Below are 24,852 nucleotides of genomic sequence, written 5' to 3'. Positions count from 1 at the left end.
CAGGCACTGAAGGGTGTTGGAGAAATTCTATTCAGAAAGCATATAATTAGTGTCTGATAAAAGTACTTAGTAGATAAGATTTTTGAAGAAGAAAGGTTAAGATAAACACATACTTTATGACAAATCTGCTTAATTTTTCCCCTTTGGTTCTCTTACATACTCAATATTATGTTGAAGTTTCATACATAAATAATGTTTGTCGAATACTTGATGCAATTCTACCAGACAATTAGAGTGTTTTAATTGCCAGACAGGAGAGAAGAAAATGTGTTGAAACATCTTATTCCATTTTCAGTGTACATTTCTTTGTTGATTTATGTAATGTAGCTAATAATATACAACCTATCCAGGTTTTAAACAAACAAATGAACTTCTAAAAAGCAAGCTTTCCATAAGTTGCTAAGCAACTCCAAAGGCACATTTTATTAGTTTAATAAATAACATTTAGATGAAGACAAATCCTTAAGAAGATTTCTAACTTTATTTTGTAAAAAGTAGAAAATCCAAGCAGGTACCCTTCTGATTTTCTTGTTTCTAAGGCCTCAGGGGTAGGCAAAGTTACTGGCATATTCAGAGTTATGTTTGTCTCACTAAGCAAAACATTTCTTACATTGAAATTGTTGCCATGATAAAAGTTAAGACCTGGGACTCACAGTGCAGCTCTCCAGAGTTGGAGCTCATGCTTCATTCCCATGACTGAGGGTTTTCCAAGCTCAGAAAAGCTGACATTTTGGGCATAGTAGTTTGTGGTTGTGGGGGTCCGTCCTGTGAATTTAACATGTTCAGCAATACACTGGTCCTCTATCTACCAGATGTCAGTAGTGGCCCCAGAGGTGCTGTAACTAAAAAATGTCTCCAGACATTGTGAAAAGTCTCCCAAGGGAGGGAAGGGACAAAAATCACCCCAGTTGAGAACGACTGCAATTGCATAAAGGGTAGATATGCTAAATGGAAAAAAAAAAAAAAAATCTAGAGCTTAACTGGTGATGAAGATATTTTGGGGTTAGTTGCCTTCTCTCAATGTCTAACATCCCCTATCACTATCAATAATGAAAAATAAGGGGTAGTACTGATTCCAGTGGTACTCTGGCTTTTGTTCTATGCGAGATTCATTCCTGATTTCATCATTTCAATGCAATCAATTGTATAAAAATTGAGAAGGGACGTAATGATAGCTCTGACTATAGCCATTCTCTAACAGTACTGCATTCCAGAACTGCACCAAAATCTTTTCTCCTGCAGTTTTCCCTATATTCAGTAGCTGGCTAGAATATGTATGTGTATACATATGTATGTATGTATGTATGTATGTATGTTATTGAGATAAAGTTTTGCTCTGTCGCCCAGGCTAGAGGGCAGTGGCGCGATCTCGGCTCGCTGTAGCCTCTGCCTCCCAGGTTCCAGCAATTCTCCTGCCTCAGCCTTCTGGGTAACTGGGATTACAGACACAAGCCACCATGCCCGGCTAATTTTTGTATTTTAAGTAGAGACAGGGTTTCGCCATGTTGGCCAGGCTAGTCTCGGACTCCTGACTTCAGGTGATCCGCCCACCTCTGCCTCCCAAACTGCTGGGATTACAGGCATGAGCCAGTGCGCCCAACCTATAATCATTTTTAAAATAAAACTCAATTTTAGTAATGTCATCCTCTGCTCATAGGGCCACCATGGGTCTTTATTACCTCTACTATCAAATAGAAACTCCTCTGAATGGTCTTTAAGTTTTCCTTCAATTTACCACCAAACTCCATCTCATCAAACATCTTTCTCATCTTTACTTATGCCCCCTTTACTCTTCTTACACACAATCAACTTGCATATTCCAATCTCCATGTGTGACATGTACAGGACAAATTCATTTCCTAAAGTTTTAATAATTATTCCTTCCTTTACTTCTTATCAATATCATACTCTATTCTAAGAATGACAGGACTGCAATTATTGTGAGGTAATTATTTACTGAATGCCTTCAATATGCCAGACACCGAATATGGTTTAGTAGCTGTTTCTATCAATTTACATTTCATTATTTTGCCCAACCAGATTGTAAGTTCCCAGAGGGTAGGAGCAGGTCTTATTTGTATCCCTCTGACACCTCTTAATAATGATGCTAATAAATATGCTTAAATTGACTTGCAACTATAACATTTCAAATTACTGTCACGATTACTAGCTCACTGGTTATATATTTTCAGTATTTCACAGTCAATGAACATGGGTCATTAAATGCTCTAGGGAACAGACTGTGGATTACACAACGGGTGCTCAGTAGATATGCATTTAATACATGATGAGCGATTGAATTCAGTCTCACAACTTCACAACTCTTAACTGGTTACAAAAAATTCTTTTGGCATTTAAAAACAAAAGTTATTATAGAGAACAAGAACTGCCGAATGAGGCAGAAGACACAACACGGAAGTGAATTAAACTATAATATAGCAGCAGGAAAAACAAAAGAGGAGTCTTAGTTTCTGCCTCAAATTCACTACCAGAATTTAAATTCATTTCATAAGGTCTTGACCTCTTACCAAATAAAGCTGTTTTAAAAGAAAGCAAAATGCTGGGCACAGTGGCTTATGCCTTTAATCCCAGCACTTTGGGAGGCTGAGGTGGGAGAGTCACTTGAGGTCAGGAGTTCAAAACCAGCCTGGCCAAAATGGCAAAAGCCAGTTTTTACTAAAAATACAAAAATCATCTGGGCATGGTGGTGCACACATATAAGCCCAGCTACTCAGGAGGCTGAGGCAGGAGAATGGCTTGAACCTGTGAGGCAGAGGTTGCAGTATGCCAAGATGGCACCACTGCACTCCAGCGTGGGTGAGAGTTGGTAAAACCCAAAAACCTAAGAATCACAGCATTTTACCTCGTATGTATAAAGAAGTTCAAGAAAATATTTTCAGCACAGGTGTGTTGGCTCAGGCCCATAATCCCAACACTTTGGGAGGTCCAGGCAGGCATATCACCTGAGGTCAGGAATTCCAAACCAGCCTAGGCAACATAGTGAGAACCCCTCTGACAAATAATTAGCTGGGCGTGGTGGCAGGCGGCTGTAATCCCAGCTACTTGGGAGGTTGAGGCAGGAGAATTGCTTGAGCTAGGTAGGCAGAGGTTGCAGTGAAGTGAGATCGTGCCATTGCATTCCAGTCTGGGTAACAGGGCAAGACCCTGTTTCAGAAAAAACAAACAAACAACAAGCAAACAAAACTCTACATAGTTTTTTCAACAATTTTTGGTGATTTGCCCCACACCTGTTTGGGGGAGTCCCTAAATAAATAACACTTAAGTGCCTGTAAAAACCATGTATTTATTAACTTTTCAACTGAATTCAGCCAAACACAGAAGTCAACTGATTTGAGGATACCCGTTAACCCTAGGCACAATATGCCTAAAGACAGAATATCATTTATCCAGTAATTCTTTCAACATGTATTGCGTGCCTACTAAGTGCAGACACTGGCCTAGGACCTGGAGGCCTAAATCTCAGCTGCTGGTATGAATTTGTACAGGGAATTCAGAAAGGGGAAAGTGATCTGAAAAGCCAAAAAAGATTTGTCTTCAATGAGCCTTTTCTCTCCACCTCTAGCTTTCTCGACCCTCAAATCTATGGAAGTGAAAAAAACTAAAGGACGTTCAAATTTTAAAGAGAAATTAAAGAAACAAGTTTAGGATCCCAGCAGCCACCTGGAAGATAGTGAAAACAGCTCCCAACGCTATCCATCATCCATGTGACTGGGCGGAAGTGCAGGAGAGCAAGGGGGCCGGAAATGCAGGGCCCGGCGCGGGGGAGGGGAAGAGTCACGGCCCGCGAGGGTTGGAGACCGGAAGTGCAGGTTCTCCCGTGCGCGGGAGAATGTCCCTGGACAGGGCGTGACGCTAAACCTAGGTCGCACGAGGCCTCTCAGAGATTCCTCCCACCACAAAGCCCCATCACAGTACAGAAGGCTTTTTGCAAAATAGGAATTTCTCAGCTTTTCCGAAGAGGTTCCTAAATGTGGCTGTAACCCTGACGTGAGGTTTGTAGTGAAGGGTCCGCGCTCTTCTCGCAGGGTTTTCTTAGACGAATTGGCGTCCCCCAAACCGGACGGGGAAGGGAAGGGACCCCTGGGCCTGGAGCCACGCGGGTGGGGCCGGGAGTGCTGAACTGCCCGGCTAAATGCGGAGCGGCGCCCCCTCCCTGAAGACTAGGGGAAAGAGGGACGGGGTCCGGGCGGACGCGATCGCAGAAAGCGGTCATTCGGGGGCACCGGAGCTCCGGCGGAGGCACCGAAAATGTGGCTGTTGGAGTGGTTGGCAGTGGCGTTTATTGAAAGAGGGGCGCTTTATTCTCTCCTCCCTCCTTCCCCGAAGCCGGGGCGACTGGCGGCGATCAGGGCCGAGAACTGGCTCCGGCCTCTGCGGACGCCCGAGGCGCGGGTGGCGCTTTGTGAGAGGTCGCTGGGGCGAAAGGGGTGCGGGGACGTACGCAGGGGGGCTCTTTTCAAATTGAGTTGTTCAGAATAAGGCTGTCTTCAGTTTTTTATCTGGGGTATAGAAAAGAAGCTAGAAACTCGGAGTCTCTCTGTCTCTGCCCCAAATTAATTGAGAAATTGTCAGCTTGCCCTGCAAATGCACTTCTCTTTACCTCTCTCAATCTTTTTCTCCATTCTCTACCACAGAGTCGCTCCCGCCCCTACCTTCATCCCACACATTTCAAGAGTCCCCTATGTATTCTACAAAACACAAAACGACCATTTGAGCCACTTTAGTCCTTCTCAGCATTAGGTGACTGATTTACATCAGAATAAAACTAGAGTTTCTTGCAGGTCTTAATGTAATTAAAATGCACCATCCCTGTATGTTCCCAAAGGAGTAGGAGGAAAAGTGTTTGGACAGGGGACTGATCTTCAATAGGTCTTCACAGCTTGGTTTATACCATCACTTTTAAGCTCTCTTCCACCTAGTTGTCACTGAGAATTCGGTTTGAGAGGAAATGGCTTTCTAGACGATTTTTCATCTAGATGATTTTTCATCATATTCAACTAAGAGTCTTTCTCATCCTCTAGCTCTCTGAATGTCGAAAAATATAATAGAAACTCTGCATTGATTTCCAAAGTTCTGATTTCCAAAGGAGCCCTAACTGTCCTGTCCTGCCTACACTGCCTGCCCTCTAACATCCTGGGAATGGGAAATAACACTGGGATCGGTGGCGGCAGAACTGCGCACCCTAACAACTTCTGATTGTTGAAAGGGGGAGGGGAGAATGGAAGAGAGGAATGGAAAGGCAAAAGAAAAAACATTTGTGTTCATTTACACATTTCCTGTGCAGAACAAAAAAGTCCCACCATCAGCAAAAGAAGTCTCTTCCTCCAAAATAGCAGCCAAAGAGAGAAAATTAGAATATGCATAAAGTCTTTCATTTTCATTCGCACAGAGCACGATTTCCAATTTCCGGCAGATTTGTATTTAAACTGCTCGATTAATCCCAATTTCTGAACAGCATTTTACTTAGCATTTTCCCAAAACTCACCTAAAGAGTTATTACTCCCTTCCCATCACCCTGTTTGGGAGCCTCCCTTTTCCCTATTCTCTGACTGAGAATAAGAATTTCATTGATAAGACTGTAACTTTATTTTTCCTGTCCATTGTTTTCCTTTTAAAACTAGGCCGATGCATTGGACCACACTTGAATGCAAGCTGGTTGTTGTCTGTGAAGTCGCGACTGCAAACGAGAGCCTGTTGGAAAGGATATGTTTTTGAAATGTGTACCTAAAAGAGAATAAACATGATAGGGCCAATAGACTCTTGCAGATCCACTCATATCATCAAAACCTTTCCTATTCTACCCAGGTCATCTTTTCACCACTAGAAATAGCTGAGATGCTTGGACATAATCCACCCTCCAAACCTTTCCTTCCCTCACTCCTTTTGAGGAGCTTGATAGACAATCATAGAATCCTCTTCAAAGGAATATTCCTCTTCTTAAATATTCAGAGTGTCAGTCCATTAAATCTCCCTACAGCCCATTACTAAAATATTTTGCTTTGCCACTTGTGTAACAGATCTGGCTGTATCTGCCTTGAAATTTTCTTTGTTGGAAAAAATGTTATTGAGCTTCATTTGAATATCTTTTCTGAAATATCATCTCTTGACTTGGGCTTACGGCTCCTGCTTTTGAAACTGTATATGTTTATTTTACTTAGTAGTAGAATGTTAAAAGAATAAAATTACTACATATTGACTTACTGAAAAAAATAGATATCTTAATTCCATCAACCCCTACATTCCTCACTCTTGCACACCCCAAGACAGAAAGAACCCTTTATTTGATTCGTAATGTAATCTAAGCAAAATGTAGTGGTTCTGGCTTTCCTTCAGTGTTTGTAGATCACATATAAACCCCAATTATGATAGTCAAAAACTTAGAAATACTAATATTTGTTCCAGCTTTTCAGTTTCTGTAAAAAACATACATATTTGAACCATATGCAGCATAGTATATGTAATATAGGTGCATAAGCATTTAAATATATGGTTTAAGTATCTGGTTACCTAAACAGCCATTAAGATATTGGGATGTAGAAGCATATTAATTTTGTTAAATGGGTGCATAAACTGCATGTGTAATAGTGTCTGCATGACTTACTACTTTGAAATAACTGCTTTTATTGTTTCTGTCATGACAAAAGTATTACACAATTTATTTTAGTTGTGCATTTTTCTGTTGAGTTGGAGGTTCTCAGTTATATACCATTAAAACCAAAATGTTGGAAAATAAATTCTCAAAAGCCAGTTGGGAGTACATGTAACAGGATTGAAGGCCACATTTACTGGCAGTGCTGATTTCTTTTAATTTTCTTATTGAAACATATGATTGTTTCTTAACCACAGGAACAATTCAGACAAATAAGAAACTATCATAATAACAGAGTATTTTTCTTAAAATATTATTTTAATTAGAATTTTATTTTATATGGAAAGCTCCTATTTGATTTCAGGTTGCAGAACTGTACTTCCAGAAGAGTTGGAGTGAATTTAGTAGTTATGATTAGTGCAGTGAGAAGACTGGGGGTCTCACTGAAGAATAGATTGATATATAGTTACAGCCAGAGCTGTATTTCTCCCATTGCAGGCTTAGGCGAGATAAGCCTGAACATCACCTCAGAGAATTTATCATCAGAAATGAAAGCTCCTCATTCTTTGCTGATCTTTAGTGAAATAATATTCTCATGAACTGGAATTTTTTTCATACTTTTTACAATGAAAAGACTAGGAAGAAATGAAATGAACTAGGATTGTTCAGCCTCCCTGCCGTGAAAGGTGAAGAGACAGATGCATGGTACTACAGCAGGGAAGTTGCATTCTTTTTTTTTCCTTTTTTTTTTTTCTATCCCTCCCTTTCTTCCTTCAACTACTGCTTGGTTTTGGGATAGTGTGTATATGATTTTGAAGACAATATCTTCATTAAAATTTTCTAAAGGATAAAACTTGCTATTAATATTTATGCCTTTCTCTTTGTAATTTTTAAGGTGTACAGATCTTGCTTTTACATACATTACTAGGCTCTATTACTTTTCAAGAAAACAGAACAAAGAAAATATGTTCAACGGTTACTCTTCCTTGATCTAAAATTGTCCTTCTACAGCTAAGATCCTTCTCCATTTGGCCATAGCTGCTGGACTGCCAAAGAATTTCTGTCTCAGTCTCTGTTCTCTTCCATAATCACCCTTCTTCTCCTAACCAGCTTTCCTTCCCCCCTCACAAAAGAAGGAAGTTATAAAACAACCTGCTTTCACCTCAATATCTTCCTGATAAATATTGAGTCTAATTCCCTCCCAATCCGTTTTTTAATTTCATTCATTTTCTTTTTGGGGGGATAATGGTGCCTGGGGGTTCATGAGATGGGAAGAACATGGGGCTGAGAGGAGAGTTGGATTACTGCAGACACAGACTCACTGGCAGACACTTTCAAGCCTAGTCCTAGGAACTGGTGGCTGTGCTTTCACCTAAGCAATAAACCTTGGCAAGTTTACAGCTCACAAAAGCATTTTTCCCTTCTTCTGAAGAAATGGGCTGAGCTTTACTTGCCAGACCACCACCAGTTAGGAACATCTTTAACCTGCTCTCTTCCCTCCAGGTATACTCCCTTCACTTCATTATCCTCTTTATGTCTCTCTATCCCTAAAGGAATCAAGAGTTCATCCTGGGGGGTCTAATTCCTACTTCTTATGTCTTGCCCTATGGGCTGGCTTCCTTAGGGCCAGTGATCCCTTTGGACTCATAGGAACCTCAGTGACTCAGCCCTTCTCAAACTCCTCAGCTTTGTAAACTTGCTTCCCAAATAGGACAGCTTGCCCACTCACCAGCAGGGCTCCAGCCAGAAGGCACCTGGTCCTTTTACCCAAGAATCCCTTCACACGTCTGCCTCCGCACCCAGTTTCCCGCCCCCACCCGCCGGCCAAGGTTGGTTTATTTGGGAATGTCATCTGCAGGGCAGCATGTCTATAGCAATAAAGGGGAGTGGATACAAAAATTCTCAGTGCCATTAAAAAGACCTACCATATTAGACCAAGGGAGTCTCTATTAGGAAACTTGGGTTGGAATAGATCATCCATTTAACCAGTGAAACAAGAAATCAGAGAAATGCCTGACTGCAGCTGTGAACCACAAATTTCAGATAGAAATGGATTACATCTTCATCCTGTCAGCCAGATAAATTATTTTAAAATTGTTTCTGCTATTATTTGCATTATTATTATTAAGTTTATTTTTGTCATTATTGTAATTTTTGTTATTTATTTTTGTTGTTGTTGCAGCTATTATACTATTCAACAGAAGTTTAGAAAGATTAGTCAGATTAATTAGTTTATTGGTAATTTAAAGCTGAAAACCAGTAATTAAGCCAAAAACTAAAAATGATCAGGGATGATTCATACTAATGTAGGATTTGGGAAGAAGAGAACCTAAGTTTTGGACATAAAATTTGGCAGCTGTGAAATAAATAGGACTTGGGGATAAAAAAAATAACTGAAATTTTCTTAGTCATTCAATCACTCCCCCTCCCCCAAATGCAGCTAAGATTATTCTGTATTTGCTTGGTAGAGGAAAAAAAATTCTATTTGTTTTTGTTGACAGGGAACAAAGATCCCATGTATGTTCTTCATGTGATTTGCATTTTCATGTGGATTCCCTCTGCTCAGGACCAACCAAACATTTAAGATCACTCCCCTCCAAGTTTGACTCTTTTATCTCTTTGCTCTTGTTAGGCACCTCTCTGAAGAGGGTGCATCATATAAGACAGGTATACAATTTCAGCCCTCTCAGACATTCTGTGGAATACAAATTCAATAATGCAATTTTCTTCACAACATGCTCTGTTCTCTTTCAAATATAATTAATGTTTTGATAGTATAGTTCTTTAACTACATACATACACACAAAAACAGACATACCCTCTAGCTTTGCTGTTTGTGTATCTAAAGCAGAACTGGATGCAGGCCTTTGAGTGACTCCTAAAATTCCTCAACTCCAGCCCACAGAGAAGAAATCTGTTTAGGTAAAAACTGCACAGTCTGTTGCCTATCCAAAAATACGTAAAACAATTAAAAATTGTAAGCTCCTAGGATTTAATACTAATTTTTCTGTTAAATTTCCTAGAAAATAAAGGATATTCTGAATTGATAATTAGATACAGACATTTACTAGAGAACAGTTAAAATAAACAAAAACACTGTCCTAAAACCCTGGTTGTCTTTTCCAAGTTTTGATGATGGAAATTGAATTTCAAACTCTTCCAAATTGACAGATGTATAAAAACTAGCAACCACAATAACATAACTACAATGACTTACATTAAAAAATTGCTTACTCTATCAAATACCTCAGCTGTATAGTTTAGTTGAATTAACTCTCTTAATTGCTATCAGTTGTATATAGACATATTTGTATGTGAAATAGATGGTCCCAACAGACAGACACAGATATGTAGATCACATTATGGCCAATAGGAGTTAAGTGAGTAAATCCTGAGCTTCCACATTCAAGTGTACTATATCCCTAAAATTTCATTTCTTCAAATGGATTACAATTAAAAGAGAACAAATAACCTTGCAGATTGCAGGGAATCACGTATTTTCTGTCTTTCATATAGAAAATATGTATTATGTAATGCTTAATCCAATAAAAATATAAGCTTTGGTCTCCCTATGTTGTTACTGAGTTGAAGCTAGATCTGTGGCACTAGAATACTGATTTCCAAGCATCATGGCCATTTTGTTTGAATTATGAATATATAAAAAATGCTGGTAGGGGAAATATGTGACACATTTCTTTCCACAGATTTTTTAGAGGGAATGTGTGAAAGATTTTATAAAAATCTTTTAAAGTTTTTTCTTAATCTTCATGTGATATTTAATGTTTGGAATTATTAAAGAAGATAAAAGAATCAATAAGGAAGGGAGAACACGCGACTGATTTCAAATAGGTCTTACTGAATGAGAACGAAAATATTTTCCAGTGCAGTTTTGCAAAAAAAGAGGGAGGGTATAATCAGTGAAAATCTCATTTGTATTTTTTTGTTATGATTTTAGATAATAGCCAACTAGGGTTCCTTTTCCATTACTTTGCTCCAAACTCTTTTCCTTGAAAGCATAAATGTGTAAACGACTTACACCTTTATTCTCTCACAGGCTAATACACAAACAACAAATATTTTCGTTAAATACTTGATAGAAAAAGCCCTTACAGGTCTACAAATTCAGTCTTAGTACAAGACTACATTACCAGTCCAGTTGTTTAGATACAAGTGACCTGACATTCGCCTTTAGTGAGCTATAAAGCAATATATAAAAGGAAGATTTTTACAGCATTGATCAGCAGTGATGTGTGAGCTATCAAGAAGAAATTATCCCTTAGACATTTTATATTTGTTCTGATTCTTCCTCCTTATTCCTTTCTTCCAATTTGTTCTTTGAGAGAGACACGACTAATTCTCTGATTTTCCAAATGAGGTTTTGTTTGGCTCAGATTAATATTAAAGAAGATCACATACACGGTCGAAAAATATTGTTATTTTTCTTTAATGGGGAAAATTGGACTCCCGCGTGTCAGATCTGTGGATTTCCGAAAGGCAATGGAAATGGTACTGACATCACTTTGCACTTTAACAATCGGATTTGGTCAGGGTACAAGTTGTTTGTTTAACCCGACAGCTCGGTGCACCCTGTCGCACGCTTTGCACACTCATTAAAACGATTATTCACGACCTGTCGAGTGTTTTCGGGTTCATTCACAGGAAAGGCTTGGAGCGAGGGAGAGCAATTCAAGTCAACACTGTCCACTACCCCTATGCACGTGAGGACGAGTAGCTGCGTGCGTAAAAAGACGGAGGGAGGGGTGGGTGAGTACGCCTTAGCTATAAGTCCTGTTCATCCCATGCTCTGGAATCTCAGTCTGGACAGAATGCCAAGAACGCTTGGTCCTACAAGGACCACGTCGTTGCTACGTTAACTTCGAGGGCTTGGCACAAGACAGAAAAAAAAAAAAAAAAAAAGGAAAATAAAATAAATAAACTCAAAACTCTCCCTCTGCTCCTCTTTTCAACCTTCTGCAAAACTTTTTAAGTCCCAGGACTCGCCCACCTTCGGTCTGCAGCCACCCGCCGGACTGAGAGCAGCTCCACCTCTCACAGCGCGGACGCTAAGGATAAGTAGTTTCAGGAAAGCTCGCCAGGGTGAGAAGATTAATTCCTTTTCCATCTCCCAAGGCCCTATCGTTCTAAAAATAAAAAATAATAAATAAATAAATAAATTAAATAAATAAATAAATAAATAAATAAAACATTGCTATATTCCTTGCACAGACTGGGGGTGGTTGGTTGGCCCAAAAGATAAAGAATAGGGCTGTTAACAGTATTTGGTAAATGTATTACAAACTGTTAACAAGGAAGAATTAATCCTCCAAACTTCAATAAAAGTCCTACAAAATGATCATTAAATAGCCCTCAATAAATTAGGTCACTTTTTTTCTCTCAATTTTAAAGTCATCTTTAAATACTTTGTAATGGTGATAAGAGAGGCACAGACATTAACGCATCTCAATATCCCACTGTTGCTCTGTGCTTATAAAAGGCACACTACGGGGTCTTTAGTTTTCCTATTTGTTCAAATGAATTATGATATGTAACATTCCTGTGAGATATTAGTTCAAGAGATGTCTATCTTTGTAAGTTATAATCACACATAATGTTAAATAATACAAAATATGTGTGTGTGTATATGTATATGTGTATATATATATATATATATATATATATATATATATACTATATACTCAAGAACTCCAGATTGTCTCATTCAGCCTAAGTACCCCTGGCATAATTCAGAGTTAATAGATGTTTTAAAACACATGTATTATGTCTATATTCAAATGATTGCTACTTGATTTTTCGTAAACAGCATTAATAAACTCAATGGCCAGCTTATTGTTATGAGGGTAACTTTATCATGCCAATGGAAAAAGACAACAAAGCTCATTTAGCAGTTTCATTCTATTATATCTGGCATCACAAAATCATCTATTTTTCTATTTTATTGAAGCACATCAATACAATGTATGAAGAAAAGAATGGAAGTTTTCAAGCAGCATGAGGTTTTAATCAGAAACAGATTCCTAATTGCTAAAAAGCAAGTATGAATAAGTAATTTCATAATCTCCTTGGGTTGCCATAATTCACTATCAGGTTTACTTAAAATGGATCTGTCAAGTGTGTTTCGCTTCCTATATAAGCTCTTTCATTAAAAGCAACCCACGATAATAATCAAGAGGCAGATGCTGAAATATGTAAGTAAATAACTGAAAGTCTCTGCATAAATAAACACAAATCAATGTAGTAATAGACAACACTATTGATGTAGGAATGATCGATTTTAGTTTTCTAACCTGCAAGCAGAGATTGCAATGTATAATTAAAAGTATATTTTTCAACTCCATTAATACTACTACTGGAAAAAAAATTCTTTCTGCCAGTTCTACCTGAATCTACTTTATTCCTTCTAGTGTATTTCTGATGGGATGGGAGGAGTACTCTGTTTTTTCTACAAAAGCTTTGCCAAACTTTAAAATGACATCATTAATTATATAAATTATAAAAGTATCAAATAATAAAATTACCACCTAATTCTTGCTCTGAATTTTTCAACCTTTATCCCAGCCTCTAATTATTCATTCAGCACATTTTAATAGGAAAAACACACAATAGTGCTTATTATTTTTAAAGATCTTTTTCAACTACTGTAGTACATTTTGGTTTAAATATTCTTCGGGCCTTTTGTTGAAACAAATAAGATGTCATTTCTTCAGTACACTATGGAAGCTCTCACACCTATACTTGCATATGGAAGCACCATGAAACAAGCAAGGAGAAAAAAAAACTGCGTTGTTTCAATATTGTTTCATATAATGATTGCAAAACAAACTAGTATCTGACTTAAAGAAATAAATATAATTTGGATTTCTAGAAATTCACATCTAAAACAATGTTTTAGATTTTGCTAAAAGTTAAATTTTCTTTTTGAGAATATGTATCCCTGGAAGGCCGAATTGACTTAGATTAGCAAGCACCAGTATGTGATGAGTTTGAATATTTAGATTCTGGAGAGTAATGAAAATACAGTGTTCATATTTTTTCTTCATCAACAAAGATGCTTATTTACATTCATTCTTGAATCCAGGCTTCTCCAGCACAAGCCTTCAAAAGAATGTCTTCTTTATGAAATTCAGCTACTTTGAAAGGGATTTTTTTTCCTATGTGATATCACTGGCACACAAATATTGATTTTCATTGTCTTTATAATATTGTATCACAAAACACTCTCTCAGACTTCTCTCCCATCCAGGGCCAAGAATTCAAGGGCAACCGAATCCAAAAGGAAAATATCATCAGTTATTATTTAGGGCTAATTTAACAGATAATTTAACTTCAAACAACAATGATCAGGTCATTAAATTTCAGAGCAATGAGAAAATGAAAGAACTGAGAGACAACTCTCCATAACCCCATTACAGATTTTAGTCTTCGTGCTCAATCAACGGAATCAAAAACGTCTACGCAGGAAGATATGTTTTCACCTTAAACGCATTGATTCAAAGAATGACACAATAGGAAGAAATGAGGAGGAATAAAGTTGAAGACGACGACTCCAGTTTCTGAGAGTGCCAGCGGAGTAGGCAAATTCAACCTAAGCCGAAAATGAACCCAAATATGTTTGTTAATTAAATATTCCCTTTCATTCCAACACGAATCTCAAATCTGTAAATGTCCAACATGCTTTCCTCCTATGCCGCTTTTCTGCAAGATAGGGAAGATAGGACCGAAGATACGGAAAAAGATTACCTGTGCTAAGCAACAGACCACGAAACAAAACGTGTGGCATTTTATTTTCCCTCTCACCCTCACAAACATAATTTGTGAATTATTTGTTATCATTTTAAATGCCTTTTCTGATCACAACACTTTCAGAATGTCTGCCTACCTCAGGGTATTATAGAGGAGCTGGTGAAGAAGGTGTTGAATCATAGAAATTGAGTCTTACTTGCAGGGGAGGGCGGGTGAGGGGGGAGTCGGAAGTGGACCACCTCTGTTCTGCGTAGCCCTTCCTTCCCATCGCCTTTCCCAGACTGAAGATTACCGCCTGAGAATCTCCGCACTCGCGGGATACTCTGCCCACCGGAGTCCCGGCCTCCCTTTCACCAACAACTGGCCGCCTTCAGTGCTCTTGGAATTCCCACCCCGAGGCTACCTCTTTCCCTGTGAGACCCCTCCACCTTGGACCACAGGCTTGGGCAGAGGGAAGCAAAATGGGATAGAAAGCGAAGGGGGAGTGGGGTAACAAGTGGAGAGGAGAAGAGATGTCCATTACAGAGCAAATAATTTTATCTACTAGCTGAGAAGTGCTGAGATCTGAAACCGCATCGGGTAAACAAAAGGCAACAACTTTGGGAGGCGAAAAAAGGTTGGGGGGAGGTGGTGGCACAGAGAAGATTAAGAAGAAAGGGAAAAGGTAGGGAAGCGCGCCAGCCAAGGTTCTGAAGTCACTATTCTTGGCATCAGCCAATATGAGCTACCAAACGTACAGCTCTGCTTGTCCTGGGCAAGAGCGCCCTCACGTTGCTGCTCCCTGCGCAGCGCCCGGCTTCACCCTCTGCGGGGATCTCCGCCGCAACGTCCCGAGAGCTCCTCTCCTCCTCTGCCACCGCGCAGCCAGGGCGGCCCCAACTCAGCAGCTTAAGTTACTTCTCCACACCGGTTCAAAACCCGAGAAAACAACGCTGCCGCGTCCCTGCCACAACGACTTCAAGTCCCGCCATTATGCCACCTCTCCATCTTCACCCGGGAGTCCCTGAGGCGCCGGGAAGGCTAATTAATAGGACACCGCGACGAGAGTCCCAAATTCGCTTCGGGCCGAGCCAACCTGTGTCTGGCGCGTGCTCTCAGCCACTCTGGAACAGAGAGGCTCTCGAGCGTACTACCGAAGTCTCCTAAGTGTGCATTATGAATCAATTATTTGCCTGAGATTTCCAAAGCCAGGAACTGAGATATTCCCAGCAGGGACAAAGTCAAGCCCAGAACGGTGTTCATTTCCCTAGTCTTTCGAAGAGACAGAAGAGGAGACTCCCATACGCACCCAGTGCCTCGCCCGACCCGGAGCAGCCGGGCTAAATCCGACTGAGACCCTGGTGTGACCCAGGCCAAGGAGCTGGGGGCGGAGGGCCAGCTCTGGGGAAGGTTGGCGATGTTAGTGTACAAATAGAGAGAGAAGGGCGATCCAAAGAAGAAGAAGAACTTTAGAGAGAAGCAGGTTCTTGGCTCTGGAGAAAAGAGCTTTAACTGAAACAGGGATAGCTAATAACCCTGTGTTTGAGCGTTAAGAGCGTCCCGGAAGTTCCTGTAGCAACCGTAAGACTCAGAAATCATATTTCCACGAAATGAATTAATTTACACTTTAGGACCTATTTCAGTCTCCCACTACCACTTCTCCGTATAATTTTTTCTCGTTTTCTCTCCGTGTTCCTTTTGCCGTGTCTACATCCTTTTGAACTGGGGATTCACCGTGATTTCTGTCAACGTGGAAAAAAATGTGCATCCTTTCAGCTACGTCTGTTGGTAGTGAGCCTGCTAACATTTTCTGAGAAAAGATGAACACTTAAGGCCAGGACCCCAAAGTCAGGCGTTAAAACTCAGTCAAAAGCAGTCAGTTACACATATTCCCTACCCCACCCCTTCCCCTCTGAAAAGCACTTTCACTTACGGATCTTTGCTGTAAGAGCGCTTCCAGTCCTGATATCCTTTTTCTCGGCATCCTTCGGACAACCTCAGGCAGAGCCTTAGGTGGTGGGGAAAAACAAAAACAAAACACAGTAGAAATCTGGAGGGAGACAAGAGGCACAAAACATAACAATACATCGTCTATTTGCCAGCCTGGAGCCCTCTTGGCCTACATACTAAGGATAAGGTCCCTAGAATTGACCGCTAGGGTGGGGAATGGGTGCCTTTGGGAGCCAAAATCTGAGGCTGATTATTTTAACTGCTGGTGATTGAGGGGAAAGGGCCCTGAAGGGAGGATAGAAAGGGGGAATGAATGGTATAGAGAAAAGAAATCCTTTACAAAAAGAAAAAAAAAAAAAAAAAAGCACACAAAAGAAAATCTAGCATGAAGTACTAACTGGGAAAGATCTCTAGCACCTTTTAACTCTTACAGGTAGGTAGTTCTTAGGAAGAATGCAGATGTGTGTGCCCAAAAGACAGAATCTAGATGACCTCTATTCTATCCGTATCTCCAGGATCTGGCCTTAAGTAGAAAAATAAAGAGGGGAAAATTTTAATTCAAGTTTCACCTACCCTGCTTGTTGGAATGGCTGTGCAGATTTTCATGCTGGAGAGTTCCATCTGTCTGGCAGAAGCTGAAGTGGTGTTGGGGGCAGGTTATCTGGTGAAGTAGGAATGTACAGGAACCCCGCCCTCTAGGCACAGTTACACAACCCCAGCAACCCATCTCAGCCAGTTCTAAAACCTCTAATGATCTTCACCTTCCCCCTTTGTTAGTCTAATTCTCCAACAGGCTTTTAGTCTCAAACACAACCAGCCACTTTAGCTATTCATAAAATTAATTTCTCAAAAGCAAAATTTTCCCAATGCATGCAATTTCCTCAACAATGTTGTAGAAAATACACTTTTTTTAGAAACCACACTTCTATAGACTTCTAAATATATTGAATTTATCCACGTATTTGGGTGAAATATGCACCAACTTAAATATATATTAAAATCAATACACTATGAGACTAAATTTTTGCCTCTCTGCCTTTGATTTTATGCAAGTCACATAAACTACCTGAAGGCTTCCCACAAATACCATAAGGATATTTGTATTAAACCTTGTTAGTTCTAGACTTTATGTTCATTTGGTTCCCAGTTTTGTAACAGGCTGAAGAAACATACTTGAAATAATACTTTAACTCCTCTAGTTCAATTACATCACTTTCTCAGTGTTTTACATATTAATATTTTTTGTTAACTTTACAACAGACAAATTCAAGTAAAATACTTTAAACCTGGAAATAAACTTTAATTTGGGATTTCAAGCTTTAAGTTGTGATGAGTTTCAGTTCCAAAATCTCACAAAGGACAACCTTCGTCTTATTAAAAACAATGATAAATATGAAAGAAAATAATCCTCAAAAGTTTTGAAGTGTATTTCTGACATAAACTAATTTTAACGGTCAAAGTTGGAGACAACAAATAACACAAGATTACAACCCGTTCGATGCAAAACTGTATTATATGCCACACCAGACTGTCATGTGTTTTTTGAGAAGATAAGTTGAGGGATGATAGGATAGGTCAAGGGAAATGAGATGTTCATACTAGGCTTCAGGAAGCCTTTACAAAGTTCTCTCTCCATATATCCACCTTCATGTCTAGTATACCTAACAAACTTCTAATCATATCCATTATATATAATTTGGACATGGGTCCAAGCAGAACTTCCACTCCAGTACTTTGTTTCTATGAATTAAAAGAAATCAGTTTTACTCTTGACTTCAAAGTATGATGTTCGTCATTAAAATTCTATTTATCTGTCACCCAAATAAACACTTATAAACACAAATAAGTATACTTATTTAATGTGGCCAAAAAAATACTCATGCAGGAAAACTTTCTTCTATATCTATATCCCTTTACCTTAGCACAAGAGTTCAAATTTCTTTTTAACGTTTGGTAAGCAAAATTCTATATTTCCCCTGTGTTAATACATTCTTAATCCACAAATAAAATCCATGGCAAAAGCAAACAATAAATCATCACCTTTTTTTTCAGCTTGGACACATGCTCTCTTTGAGATATTTTGATTCAAAATGTGTAATGGGGATTTCCTTTGCCTAAAACCATTCACTTGGACTTTATTACTATTTTTAATATCAGCCATAAATTTGGCTTTTAACACAAAAATTTTTGTGAAATGTTTTTATGCTTCATTCTGAATAACTTAAATTTCAAGAAAACTTGGACCTCTGGTGAAACTGTTTTTATACTAAGAAAATAAAATCATGTCTAATTGCTTAAAGGAGATAATTAAACTAGCTGTCTTGGTCTATTTTTGTCCATTCCCCATTTGTGTATATTTGGTTCCAGCTCTTTTAATTTTCCTGGCCCTTATACATCTTTCTTAGGCCTCTCTCTATCACTCGCCTTATCTCTCTCTCTCTCACGCATTCTTTTTGGTGGTAATTATTTTTTTACCATAAAGATCCTCTTTCCCTCTCTCCACTCCACAATCCACCCTCTTCTATTTTTCCAATATTAAGTATTCAGCATTTCAATTTCAAATCTATTCCAGTAAGCTTGCTTCTCCCTTAGGATTTTTTTTCCTCCCCCTGAGCAACTCTCTAAGTGTTTGCTGATAACATCTTAGGGCCAGATTATTTTTCACTGGGCCCATTGTAAGAAGTAACCAGCTTATTCCAATACTGCAGAACACATTTCAGACTATACAATTGTAACAAATGAACAACTTGTCTTCCACAGATTCACCACAGGATCCAATTAGTTACTAAACCTTTTACTAGGGTTTTCTAATTATATTCTGCAATTATAGCGATTGGGCTGCCTGAAACAACTCAAAAAATGTTTTCATTTTGTCTCACATATATACACATATACAGTATATGCATACATATGCATATGGAAAGTTAAAACAAAATTATGATTGTAAGCAAAAGGAACAAATCTCTAGATTGAATTACACAGACATTTAAAAGGGAATCAAATAAATACCTCTACACTGTAAAAATTAAAAAAAGGAAAGAGGCATTTTACTTCTGAATATCTAGAATTCTAAATTGTTATAATTTTAAAATAAAATATAAACATTGATCTGCAAATCATTACAACAGGTGATCACTTCAGCAAAATCTATATTGCAACTTCAGCACATCTTTATTAGAACTCTTTCATTGTGGGTAAACAGCCACAAAAATAAATGCTGACTTAGAAAGTATAAATACAAATATTTAAACAAAAATTTTGCAGCATTCATAGCGCAAATTGTACCTGAACTGAAGGGCTCTGTGTGTCTATATATATTACATATGTGTGCATTATATTCACTTCTATCTAACCATATACATATATTTATTTATAATTTGCCAAGCTCTATTAACAATATACCTGAAACAAAATATATAAAAGGCATTCTATTAACGGATTTGGAAATAAACAGAGGGTAAAAAGCTATGCACAGAAAATTAAATTATATCTCTTTTTGTTGTATATCCACAGAAACTTACAGGTATCAGCTGAAAAGCCTATACTTTGTTTAAAGCTAGGGTTTATTAAATAGGCTGCTCCTTGTAAAATTTGTTCACAAAGGGAAAAATACTATTTTCATTTTTAGAGTCAGTTCAAATTAAAGGAGCAGTTTAAATTTTAGTTTGGCTGAAAAAGCCTTTGAGTTCCCTATGACTTGATTGGTCTTTAAAAAATTAGCTCTACTTAATAAAAGAGACAAAAGTATCAAGATATATATGAATTTAGCCTATTTTTTATTTCTGTGTGTTCATAGTAAACATTTTTGTAAGTGACAAACACGGGCATATGACCACAGTATCACAATCAAGAAATTTTAAGACAACATTAACAATCACTCAAATTTATGCGGCATTTGCGCAACACAGGTTACATATTTGCAAGGTTTACCTATAAGTACAATAGGTATTAACATTTCACTACATTTAGAAAAAATAAAAGTGACCTGTTAGTGACCACATACATCAAAATATACACAACACAAACTGAAGGCAATCGTTAATTTTGTCCCCTTCTGATTCAATTGAATGGGCAGTGTTGCCAACTGAAACAACTTTCTTTTTTGTTTGTTTTAATACTTAGTATACCAAGTGCATTTTCTAGAACCCAATCTTTGGTCTAAAAGTAAACAAAAGAAAAAAAACAGTTCTTTAAAGAAAAGGACAAAACAATAAATGGCCAAAATAATTTCTTGGGCACCTTTACTACGAATGCTTTTTAAATACAAATTACAGTTTAACATTTTAAAACTCTCCCCATAATTTAGGTTGTTCTCAAGGTCTGCGTCCACCATATAGTTCCATGATAACTTATAATACTGCACACATGGAAATCTGGCGGCTCTTAGAGATAGACTTGTCAGGTTTGAATGAAATGGCAAAGCAGTCACTATTTAGATACACATTCTACTATAATTTTGACTTCCAAACCTTATATTCTACAATGTATTCTCCCCACATTGCACCTCGCTGACACTCCACACCTTGTTAGAATAATAAACAACCCTAGAGACTGAACAAACGTACAGAAATGGGAGGGGGGGCTTAATAAAAAATACCTGGACTTATTTTTTTAATTATCATTTACAATGCAAATGTGTGTAAAACGTTCACTTACAGTCTGGTCCCAGGGATGTTAATGTATTAAAGGGTTGGAAGAAGACCCCTGATTTTGATGTGTGAAATAATCAGACAGTCCCCCGGACAGTCCCGTCGTAAAACTTGGCAAAGAGGGTCTTAAAGACTCACAGGGCAGGGTCGAGGGGGCCTGCGGAGACGTGGAGGAGGACGCGGCCCTGGCGCTCATGGACGTGCTGCTCTGCGAAGTCATTGACGGGTGCGGGACGTGGGGGAAAAAGTAACTGGTCTGGCCCGCGAGCAGGTTGACGGAGCAGGGGTTGAGGGAGTAGGTCCCGGAGCAGGGCACCGACAGGCCGCAGGGCACCGAGGCGGCGAGTGCGGCGGCCGTGAGGTGGTGCGTGGCGTACGGGATCTCCCCGTTGACCAGCCGGTCCACGCTCAGGCCGTTGGCCGTGGAGAAGGAGTGGTTGTTGCCCAGCGAGTTCTGAGTCAACACGGAGCTGTAGGGCATGGGGTGGCTGGGGTAGGCCGACGTGGTGCCGTTGTAACTCAAAGTGCTGCTGGCGCGGGGGTGGTGCAGGGACAGGAAGGGCGACATGGGCCAGTAGAGGGAGCCGGCGCGGTCCATGAAGGTGAGGCCGGTGGAGGTGAGGCGCGCCCCGCGCTTGAAGGCCAGCTTGGCCCGCGAGGTGGTGGAGCGGCGCCGCAGCTTGCCCGTGGTGCCACCGATGAACACGTCGTCGCTCGACGGGTCCAGCATCCAGTAGTTGCCCTTGCCCGGGTCGTCGTAGTGGCGCGGCACCTTCACGAAGCACTTGTTGAGGGACAGATTGTGGCGGATGGAGTTCTGCCAGCCCTGTTTGTTCTCGCGGTAGTAGGGGAAGTTCTTCATGATGAACTCGTAGATGCCATTGAGCGTGAGCCGCTTCTCGGGGCTCTGCCGGATGGCCATCATGATGAGAGCGTTGTAGCTGAACGGCGGCTTCTCGTACTTGCCGTTCTTCTTCTCGCCCTCCTTGCCCCCCTCCCCGTCCTTGCCGCCCTCGCCCGCCCCCTTCTTCTCCTCCCCCCCAGCGCCGGCGCCCTTCTCCTTCTCGTCCGGCCCGACGGGCGCCAGCTCCCCGGGCCCGCCGCCTGGCTCGCCCTTGCCGCCCAGCCCGTCCGCTTTGGCCCCGTCCAGGGCGGCGGCCGGTGGTGGCGGTGGCGGCGGCGGGAGCAGCAGCTGCTGGGGGCCCTTGTCGTCGTCGGCGGCCGGGGCGCCCCGCGTCTGGGGGGGCTGCGGTGCCGGGGGCGGCGGCGGCGGCGGCTGCTGCTGCTGCGGCGGCGGCGGCGGTTGCGGGGCGGGCGGCGGCGGGTGGTGGTGATGGTGGTGGTGGTGGTGGTGGTGCTGGGGGTGGTGGCTGTTGTGGTGGCCGTGGCTTGCGTGGTGGTTGTCGTTCTGGACCGCCTCGGGCACCAGGCTGTTGATGCTGAACGAGGACTTGGGGATCATTTTCACCTCTTTCCTATCTCCCATGTCCAGCATCACCCAGTCGTCGGGGGGAAACGGCGGCGGCGGCGCGGGAGCGGGACAGCGGCGCGGCGGGCGGCGGCGACCGGTGGGTGCCGAACGGGGCGCGGGGGGCGCGGGCGGCAGCGGCGGCACTGAGCGCTCCGGCAGCAGCGCAGTTGGACCGCAGGCTCGGGCGCTGGCAAGTCATGTAGCAAAAGCAGCAACCACCCCTCAGGAATTAGAAAAAAAAAAAAAAAAAAAAAAGGAAAAGAAAAAAAGAAAGAAAGAAAAAAGAAACAACCACCGCCCCGGGGGTGAAGCTCCCTCGCTCCCAACTGTACTTCTTGGTCTCCCCCCCCACCCCCCGCTCCCCCCCCCGCTGCTTCCTCCTCCTCCTCCTCCTCTCGCAGCAGCAGTCACAGCAGCAGCAGCAGCAGCCCAAAGGGGGGGAGAGCCGGGCGGCGGGCGGGCGCGTCCCGGAGCGGCCGCGGCGAGGCTGGGGAGACAGCGATCGAGGCGGCTATAGCCACAATTAATTTTCCGAGCTACAGGCGCACACTAGGGCTGTAAAAAAATTTTTGGTTTAACCTTTCCTACCGCTGGGCCAATCAGAGCCGGCGGCGTGCGGGAGCGTCTCTCTCGCCGTCGACCAATCGGAGGGGCCGGGCCCACCCACCCCCGCCCCGCCCTCCGGCTGCCGCCCCCTCGGGCGCTCGCCTCCCCCTCTCCGCGGGCCTCGGACCCCGCGGCCGCGCGGAGCCGCGTAGGGATACGCCGGCGGGAGCACGCGGTGCCGCAGCCCTTCCCTGCGCCCCCGCCACCCCCTCCACCCAGCCGGCTCCGCTCCACCGAAATTCCTCTCCTAGGGCCAATAGCTCACATTTCCGGCTTCCTCCTCATTGTACTGGGTCATTTTCGTTTGAGCGTCAATATTTGTCCTTAGTGATTAAAGTTTGTATCCAATTTTATTTTTGAAAGCGGGGGTGGTGGTGGTGGTAGGGGGAAGAGTGGGAGTGCAGGGAGAGGATGCGAGAGGGCAGGAAATGGAGGAGGTAGAGGCGAGGCACTACTTTTCCTAGTCGGCCCTGCAGGCCCCTGTCTGGCATTTCTGAGCCAGTAGGAAAATTGTGCCCTTTGTAGGTAATAGTCTAGCGCAGCTTTGGATAAGGGGGGAGAGAAGGCCCACCGCTGGCGTGTGTGCGGGGGGTGTCCTTTACTTCGGGGAGAAGGGTGTGGGAGAGCTTTGGGAGCGATGAGATGAGGAGGAGGAAGTGGGCAGAGGAGCGCGGGGCCAAACAGGGGTTACTTACTCGATTCCCGAGGCCTGGGCGGCGGCGAGCTCCGGGCTCCGGCGCCGCGGGGAAGCCGGGCCTGGGGCTCCGGGTGCAGCTGCGGCGGGCCGGGGCCGCTCAGTAGTGGGCGCCTCTGATGGCCTTCCGAAATGAGAGGTCCCCAGAGAGAAAACAGTACCAAACAATCTCGAAATAAATCAGGTAACACATGCTATATACGTGTGTCTCTTCCTTTTCCTTCTCTCCTGCTCCAGACCGTCGCTCACGCTTGGGGTGACTCGATGTCGTTTTCTCCTCGCCGCTCCAGCCTCAGCTTCTAATCCGAATTGGAAGCGGGTAGCTGCGAGCGATCACCCTGGAAATATTTTCGTTTTGCTTGTTGACATTGGAGGGAAAATAAGGGTGGGCGTCTATTTCTTTCCGGTTTTTTTTTTTTTTTTTTTTTTTTTTTTTTAAGCCTTCCTATTTTCACTCCCTCTTTTTTTCTTTCCGTTTCTCAAATGCTTTTATTTTGTGCGGGCCTCATTCCTGAAATAACAGTATACTGAAGCCATCTCTTGCCCACCCTGAGTGCTGTGGGAAAGCACCGGGGAGCCTTGGGAACGTGGATCCCACAGTCCCAGCTTCTTGGGCTTTGGAACTGGGAAGGTTCGGTTGAACGTTGAAGTGAATGGGGAAATTGCGAATCGGGGGCTTTAAAAGGATCCCGTGGCCAGGGGCAGGGCTAAGGCCCAGCATTTCCCAGGGATTGGAATTTAGTGGGGAGCACATTGATCAAAGGCTGTTTCATCCCACATGGGCACGAAACATACCACATTTTACGGAGGATGTAGCCCCAGAGGGAGGTGGAGGAGAAGCATAAATGAAAAGCACCTTTTCCTTCCTCTAGAAGGTAAATAATTATAAAATGTAAGCATTTCTTCATTTTGATAAACTCTCATTAAGATATCTGGCAGATTTGTATTTAAGAAAACGAAGGAAGGAAAATTGGCGCTTATGCTTGATGCTAAAGTTAAATTGTAACATAAAGAATGCGACTGATGAATACTCAGGATAATAGAGGGTTATTCCATCTTCCCCACCCCCAGTCTTAAGAAAGAGAGAGAGAGAGAAAAGGTTGGGGCGGGGGGTGGGGGGAGGAAACTAGAG

General features: G+C 41.8%; 1 protein-coding gene and 2 long non-coding RNA genes across 18 annotated transcripts in view; 2 read left to right on the top strand and 1 right to left on the bottom strand.

Annotated features, from left to right (window-relative positions):
* The first annotated feature begins 3,820 nt into the window (after window positions 1-3,820).
* LOC135971949 (uncharacterized) lies at window positions 3,821-9,664 on the top strand. Its single transcript, XR_010588390.2, has 2 exons — window positions 3,821-4,013; window positions 5,643-9,664. It is a non-coding gene; the product is annotated as an uncharacterized lncRNA (long non-coding RNA).
* A 1,374-nt stretch (window positions 9,665-11,038) lies between these two features.
* On the bottom strand, window positions 11,039-24,375 carry FOXG1 (forkhead box G1). Of its 7 annotated transcripts, none has more exons than XR_010588384.2 (4): window positions 23,722-24,375; window positions 16,874-16,961; window positions 16,284-16,400; window positions 11,039-11,751 (listed from the first exon to the last, which is right to left on the bottom strand). XR_010588384.2 is itself a non-coding variant. In XM_065548681.2 (2 exons), exon 2 carries the CDS (start codon window positions 22,442-22,444, stop codon window positions 20,975-20,977), a length of 1,470 nt encoding a protein of 489 aa, XP_065404753.1. In that variant the 5' UTR covers window positions 22,445-22,607; window positions 23,722-24,375; the 3' UTR covers window positions 20,058-20,974. The 7 variants fall into 7 exon arrangements, 1 of the variants encoding a protein (XP_065404753.1); XR_010588386.2 differs by having other exon boundaries at window positions 16,284-16,358; XR_010588385.2 differs by having other exon boundaries at window positions 16,874-16,935; window positions 23,722-23,761.
* The window catches only part of LOC102137789 (uncharacterized), a 46,850-nt gene continuing 45,138 nt past the window's right edge, over window positions 23,141-24,852 (top strand). For 9 of the 10 annotated variants that reach the window (XR_012416294.1, XR_012416293.1, XR_012416296.1 and 6 more), the window contains exon 1: window positions 24,487-24,595. This is a non-coding gene — a long non-coding RNA (uncharacterized lncRNA). Of the gene's footprint in view, window positions 24,106-24,486; window positions 24,596-24,852 lie in introns of those variants that run through there. The other variant, XR_012416298.1, reaches the window with a different exon arrangement.

The sequence above is a fragment of the Macaca fascicularis genome, chromosome 7 (genome assembly GCF_037993035.2).
Source record: "Macaca fascicularis isolate 582-1 chromosome 7, T2T-MFA8v1.1".
Classification (NCBI taxonomy): domain Eukaryota; kingdom Metazoa; phylum Chordata; class Mammalia; order Primates; family Cercopithecidae; genus Macaca; species Macaca fascicularis.
Note: the sequence above shows the minus strand (reverse complement) of the source record. Positions and strands in the feature narration are given on the sequence as shown.